Raw genomic sequence first — 6,584 nt, 5'->3', positions numbered from 1 at the left:
AGAGAGAGCCAAAAAAGGATCTTCTTCTATTAAATTCAAATTCAATACAATATTATCTTTTTGTTACATGCATAGTATCAAATGATTTTTTTTTTCAAAATATCAAACCAGTGAGTTTAATAGAAAAATTTTAACTGTATCAACAAGGAACCTAAAATTTGAAATTTGAAGAATGTAAAGACTAAATTTATGAAAATAAAAGTAGAAAGATTAAATTTCAATTGTAGGAAGAGTACAATGACTTCAATAATATTTTAACCAAATTTTGGTCACAAAAATATGAAAGAGAACCATGATTGATCATATGTTTTATGAATAACAAATGGCACCCTTTTTTTTTTTTTATCACAGTTGTTTCAGTAAGGTTATTATTATTCATCAAAAATATCTCTACAAAGATTACAGAAGATAGGAGAAAATCCCAATCACCATTCTAGTAAGTGATCAACATTGTGTTTATCAATATTGTTTTTCCCCTACAAGAGAATTTTAACTTTCAATCCAGTAAACAATAATATAATTTTCAATAACTACAAAAAAATAATGTAATCAATCTTATTGGCAAGATTGTTTTATTTAGTATTATGAACATGATGCATGATGAATTGATAAAAATAGCTTCTTTTTGCCTATTTACTCAGAGTTTGCAGAAGGTACTCTCCATACAGGTCCCTGCATTACCATAGCAAAAAACAACGCAGTATCAGATATGGGAAATTACCTTATCAGATATATATGTTTTAAAGGAAAGGGTTTTACATTGAATGCTGTATGGCTTCAAATGCAGTGCTTGAAGGTAAAATGTCATTCACTGCCACCTCTTTGTTCTCATTTTTCTTGTCTGTGTTATGTTAAGAAAATCTAGAACAATAGGGGGAACAATGGGATTTTTATGGATTCGAGATGGAAAAGGATACAGTCTTCGAAGAAACGTTTGATCTCGGTAAGGCGGTGAGGAGGAAGTTCTTTGATATCAGTGTAGTGTTTGTATTCGGGATCATCGGCACAAACTGCAATGATCTTATCATCTTTCTCCCCCTATGTTGACAATGATGAAGTAGTTAGAATAAAAAAGAAGTGTCAAAAAGGATATACTTCAAAGGAAATGATGATAATATACCTGGTCAATCATTGGCATTAGTCCAAGTGCTCTGGCTCGCACGAAACATCCGGGAACAACAGGTTCCTATCAGAACGAAATGTCATATGTAACAATCAAGTTGTAGGACTAATCTAAATTTGGCATGCAGGAAGTTCACCTGCATTATAACCAAACAATCCAATGGATCGTTGTCTTCGCATAGTGTACGAGGGATGAAACCGTAGTTGTGTGGATAGACCACCGAAGAATACAGAACTCGATCGACCTGAGATTCGTTTTAAACAGTGAGAACACATGCAACATGACCGGTAGTATTTGAACGATGGGGACGGAACAACCGGTCTGATGTAAAGCATTTCGTACCTTAATCATTCCGGTTTTCTTGTCAAGTTCATATTTGACCTTGCTACCTTTTGCTATCTCAACAACCTGTCCAGTTGAACACAAAAACAAAAATTTGCTTGTATGGATGAATGTAATGTCAAACATAATTTTTAGCCCTTAGAAAGAACACATACACAGTTGAAAACATTCGGAGCATCGGGCCCTGTAGACGATATTTTACCAAAAGATTAGTTTCCCAATGTGATTATTCACTTAAACAATATCACAAACATGAATCATTCATTAATGGGATAAGTACCAATCTCAAGATCATGCCAAGGATGTGCAGCAACTGATCTCCTTGATAAAGATGAAAGGATCCTTTCATTCAACTTAGGTGCTTGACGTGAAGTTTCATTTGCATTTGCTTCTCCTTCAGCCATCTTTTTTTCAATCAAATTATGATAATTTTATGTTAGTCCAGTCATCAATGTTAATGGACAAAAATGCTTTACACTTATGCCCAAAGTTCAAAGCTTTGAAACATAAATTCTAGTAGGATTTCAATAAAATCTTACTGGAACTTGTGCGTTTGCACTTAAACCCAGAAATGATATGGCCATGAAATACGAGCTGAATAAAGTTTCAAACGTGCAATGCATTCTACTATAGACAAAACAATAAAAAGGGGTTCTCTTGTGATCCTAAACAATGCAAAAAATGAAAACACATGTACGTACCTTGTTTGTGGGCTAAGAATATTATACAAACACAAAAAATAAAGGAAAAAAAAAAAGCCTTAGATTATTGATCCTAAAGCTGTGGGTGATCTATAGGTAAAATATATATAGCATGGAGTGTTGAAACTTGAAATTTTGAACAAGAGACAAAACAGGGTGGTCAATGCTTTAAGGCATGTAGTTGCCTCGTGTCTGCTGTTGAGACAAAAATGGGGTTTGGTTTAAGGCTTTGTTCAATGTCCCCCGTCTTCTCTGCACTCCCTTTTTTTTCTATGGTTAGGCTTTTACTTTTAAATATGGTTAATTTTTTGCTAAAAATTTGCCTACTCTCAAATTTTACCTGATTGATTATTATTAATATGTAATAAATAATTATGTTTGTTCTTATGTGAATAGTCAAATATGTTGGGTCGTAGATTGTCTCATTATGCGATAGCTCACTTGTTTGTGTGAGTCCTATTATTTATGTTTAGGGGTAGTAAAACCTTTGTTTTTTTTTTGTCACAAGTCGAAAACAAAAGATTGAGAGCAGTATTTTTAACACCCAGACCAACTTTCATATTTTCTTCGATTAGAGGTCCATCCGGTGTCTGTTGGAGCTGATTTCTTACAGTAGCTAGTAGACTCGAAGATCTGAAATGTGTATGGTCCATTTTTCGTTTGGATTACTGTAGCTTCAGGTTTTCAGCTTTCAAAGTCAGCCACTTTTTGGATGAAATGCTCAACTTTTCTCTTTAATTTGTTTTTAAATTTGTTTGGGATTAACTGTTTGATAGCTCTTGTTGAGTTATACCCTTTTGTTGTGGCTTTGTATTGTAATCTTGTAGTAAGACTTTTTATACAGTAGAGCATTTAGTGGACTTTCAAGTCTCGTGGTTTTTACCCTTTGCTTTTAAGGGAGTTTTTCACGTAAAAATTATGAGTCTCAGTTTATTATTTTTGCTTACAATATTGTGGTTTATTGCATCGATTGTTTATATATTATGTTATTAGGTTGTCCATAGTTACTGAATTGATCTATTGGGAGTGAAAGAACACTGATTGTCCTTCCACGTTGTTTCGTCGGGTTCATAGTAACATTGTTTTCTTCATCTGTAAGACTTGAAATTGAAACCGTACCACTCTACTCATAGGGAAATTGCAATGAGGAAGTGTCAAATTTTGCAATATTCATACACTAACTATATTATGAAAGACATTGTGTAGTAATACAACCAGCAGCAAGTAGTTTTCATCAAATACAAGTTGTGAATCCTATACATGCAATTAGATATGTGAATGAAGGTAAGCTCAGCATATACTTCGTAGCTGATAATTTTTATTGAAATTCATGGATGATTTTTATGAAAATAGATGCGATTTTCAAGGGACATGTATAGAATCAGGTGACATGGAAATCATTTGAAGCAAGCTTGAGTTTGAAAATGTTTCTTCAAATTCAGGTCCCTTCTTATTTCCCTCTTTTGCAATATGTACCAACTCCTTTGCAACATCAATCATTCCAATCTTGGCATCTGCACCAAACAACAAGCACCTTGTTGCTATGTCTGCAACTATTTCAATTTGTTCTCGACGAGTTATCGGTTGTTCGTGGTAGGAAAGAGACGGATCCACTATTTCTTCTAGTTTCCCACTCTTGATCTTTTCTAAAGCTACTGTTGGCATGTTTGTATATTTGTTTCCTGAAATTATCTCTAATAGTAACAAACCGAAGTCGTAAACATCGTTTTCATAGTTGTTGTGACCATCTCCGCACCCCGAGCTAAGCAATGCTAAACCGGAAATCTTAACCGAGAAATCCACATCGAGAAAAACATAGTCAGACAATTTAAGTCCATGGTGAAAGATTGGTGGAGCAATCTCATATTGCATGTATGCTAAGATACTTGCAATTTCAGTAGCTATTCTCAATCTCTTGTACCAATCCAGAACAAATTTTTGTCCCTTGCTATATTGCAAATGTTTCTCCAAGGTACCATTTGCAGGATATTCATATACCACCAATAAAGTGGAACCAGATTCGATACAACATCCGACCAGTCGAGCTAAATTCCTATGTACAACAGATGATATAAGCTCAATTCTCGATAGAACATCGATTAAGTCTCGTTCAGTCTCGCATTGCACTTTCTGCACGGCTATATGTGAGCCATCACTAAGGATACCTGCATGAATTGTGCCATTTTTGTCATTTACTAGCATCTGACTGTCTTCGAATGCTCTAGTTGCTTCGTCTAGCTCTCTGTAACTAAACAGTCTAGTCCTACAACCTTTCCGAAACGATAAGGTACTGTTATATCGAGCTTGGTCGAGTTGAAAAGAACCTGGTTTAACAGGTCGTTTCAGTATGCAGAGGAATAAGAATAAGGAGACAAGGATGAAAATTGGAGCAAGAACACCTGCATGGCACAAAAATAACATACATATGACTATGTTTAAGGATAATGTTTTAGCAAAACAATCAAATCTTATAATAACATACCAGCCAAAATTACAAGTTTCTTATGGCTATGTTTAGGCCCGTCACATTCTTTCCCATATGCTTCTTGTCCCTCCTTGATGCAGGCTGTTAAAAGGGAGATACAAGACATTGAATTTCATAAATGGTTATATGCTCTTATTTTAGCTACAAATCAGCCTAATTTGATCAGCCAAAATGAAAATATTTTTGTACTATTCCATGCTTAATTTCAGTAACTTGCAGGATTTAGAATTTGCTTCATAGGAAAGGATAAATATACATTTTGGTACTTGAAAATGGTTTCAGGGTTTATATTGGTACCTAAGATTTTTTTTTGGGGGGTTCAATTAAGTACTTGAACTTGATTTTCTTGGTCTAATCAAGTACTTGAACTTGGTTTCTTGGTGCAAATCTAGTGCTTGAACTTGGTTTTTTTTGGTCCAAATTAGTACTTAGTTATTTGAACCAACTTAAACTATGAAGCCGAGTTCAAGTACGTAATTGGACCAAGAAAAGTTTAGATAATTAATTAGACAAAAAAAATTCAGTATCAATTTGAAGCTTGAAACCAAGTTCTGGTATCAAAATGTATATTTATCCTATACAAAATCGTGGACCTCATGTGGATTGAATCCACAGTAGAGTAGCTGCTCAAGCCTTCAATTGACACCAATCTCGGGTCATCCACACCAATCTTGAGTTCGGATAACCCGATGGGCCAACATGAAGATGCTCAGGGGTATAATATGCTTATCTTCGATAAGATGAAAATGCATTCATAGATCGAGCTTTGGGCATTTTACAACCAAACCAGTAAACCAGAATCAATAACTTAAGTTCACAAATGTTCTCTAAATGCTAATGATCACTAAAAAGATGAAGATAGAGCTGAATGTAGATGGTGCAAGTTCATTATATATAAATGATTTAAGTACTCACCCTTGATGCAGCCAGCACCCTTTGCAAATCCATCACCCACAAACCCATCCTTGCACAAGCACCTAACCCCAGCTTCAATTGTAGTGGCATTCACCATATCTGCATTATTAGCACAAATTCTATCAGATATGTTCCTAGGGATTGCCCATTCCAACTTAACCCCACGTTTTCCAGTATTGGTCCCTCGAGAAACCACCCATGATGTGAATCCTCTGCATCCAAACTTGGAAAAAAACGAAAACCCATCACCAAAATGCCAAATACTATGATCAGAAAGTGGATAACAGCATCCAAGAGAACCACCATTGTTGCCATCACAACCAGGCAAGTCATTTGTTTCACAAGCTGCTTTACATAAAGAAGAGTCTTCACAATCGTATAGGCCTAAAACGTTGTCACCAGAGATACCAAAGTGATCGTTTTTGGTAAACCCGAAAGCGTTCAAGTCGTTGTATTGACGGCAACCGGTGGTTCCGGGGAAGTCTACAAGTACACCATCGGAGAAGAAATCGAGGACTCGATAGGTTTTGAACCCAATATGAAGGTAAAGGGTGGTGGAATTTAAACAAGAAAGATGGAAAGCAGTGGAAATGGAAGGACATGAAATGTTTAAGTGAAATGGGAATGGGATTTGAATGGTGCCACATTGGTCATTGCACTGATTTGGAACCAAAGACATAACTGGTCGAGATGAGAGAGTAAACGAAACTAAAAGTAAAGCCAACAACATTGCCTTGTAATGAACTTGCTGTTTGAGAGAGAAGAACATTATCTTCTTGGCTTTTAATTACAAAACCAACACCATGTTCATGGTTTCAGGTTCAGCCATTTTTCAGATAAGAGCCATGACAGAGAAGGAGCAAGAAAGCTAGCCACATGGCAACATCGGGGGTGGTAATATAGCGTAGGAGAGTAGCCATGGAAGTTGGGGAAGTGAAGAAGATTGGTCTGTAGAATGGGCTACAATTGTTAACCCCATAGTCATTGGACAGTGTGTATTTTTGTTACGTGTGGGATG

General features: G+C 35.7%; 2 protein-coding genes across 3 annotated transcripts; both read right to left on the bottom strand.

Moving 5' to 3' along the window:
* Positions 1-354: 354 nt before the first annotated feature.
* On the bottom strand, positions 355-2,303 carry LOC107938536 (soluble inorganic pyrophosphatase 1). 2 transcript variants are annotated; one of them, XM_016871723.2, is made up of 9 exons: positions 2,167-2,303; positions 1,746-1,869; positions 1,621-1,649; positions 1,466-1,531; positions 1,260-1,367; positions 1,121-1,186; positions 918-1,038; positions 760-841; positions 355-672 (listed from the first exon to the last, which is right to left on the bottom strand). In XM_016871723.2, the coding sequence occupies exons 2-9, from the start codon at positions 1,867-1,869 to the stop codon at positions 630-632; spliced, it is 639 nt and encodes a 212-aa protein (XP_016727212.2). In that variant the 5' UTR covers positions 2,167-2,303; the 3' UTR covers positions 355-629. The 2 variants fall into 2 exon arrangements, with proteins under 2 accessions (XP_016727212.2, XP_040938822.1); XM_041082888.1 differs by lacking the exon at positions 2,167-2,303 and adding an exon at positions 2,005-2,123.
* A 1,066-nt stretch (positions 2,304-3,369) lies between these two features.
* On the bottom strand, positions 3,370-6,550 carry LOC107923105 (probably inactive receptor-like protein kinase At2g46850). The gene is made up of 3 exons (XM_016853318.2): positions 5,567-6,550; positions 4,649-4,732; positions 3,370-4,565 (listed from the first exon to the last, which is right to left on the bottom strand). Exons 1-3 carry the CDS (start codon positions 6,333-6,335, stop codon positions 3,529-3,531), a joined length of 1,890 nt encoding a protein of 629 aa, XP_016708807.1. The 5' UTR covers positions 6,336-6,550; the 3' UTR covers positions 3,370-3,528.
* Between the last annotated feature and the right edge of the window lie 34 nt (positions 6,551-6,584).

The sequence above is a fragment of the Gossypium hirsutum genome, chromosome A12 (assembly GCF_007990345.1).
Source record: "Gossypium hirsutum isolate 1008001.06 chromosome A12, Gossypium_hirsutum_v2.1, whole genome shotgun sequence".
NCBI classification, from domain to species: Eukaryota; Viridiplantae; Streptophyta; class Magnoliopsida; order Malvales; family Malvaceae; genus Gossypium; species Gossypium hirsutum.
This window is presented reverse-complemented; position numbering and strand designations above follow the sequence as displayed.

Excerpts from the sequence above, each read along its gene's own strand:
- LOC107938536 (XM_041082888.1), bottom strand. The coding sequence starts at position 2,088 with ATGCATTGCACGTTTGAAACTTTATTCAGCTCGTATTTCATGGCCATA. Across the intron at positions 1,532-1,620 it reads CTCCGAATGTTTTCAACTGT|GTTGTTGAGATAGCAAAAGG; the intron begins GTATGTGTTCTT and ends TCAACTGGACAG. Across the intron at positions 1,039-1,120 it reads TAATGCCAATGATTGACCAG|GGGGAGAAAGATGATAAGAT; the intron begins GTATATTATCAT and ends TTGTCAACATAG.
- LOC107923105 (XM_016853318.2), bottom strand. The coding sequence starts at position 6,335 with ATGTTCTTCTCTCTCAAACAGCAAGTTCATTACAAGGCAATGTTGTTG. Across the intron at positions 4,733-5,566 it reads GGGTGCTGGCTGCATCAAGG|CCTGCATCAAGGAGGGACAA; the intron begins GTGAGTACTTAA and ends CCCTTTTAACAG. Across the intron at positions 4,566-4,648 it reads GAAACTTGTAATTTTGGCTG|GTGTTCTTGCTCCAATTTTC; the intron begins GTATGTTATTAT and ends TGTGCCATGCAG.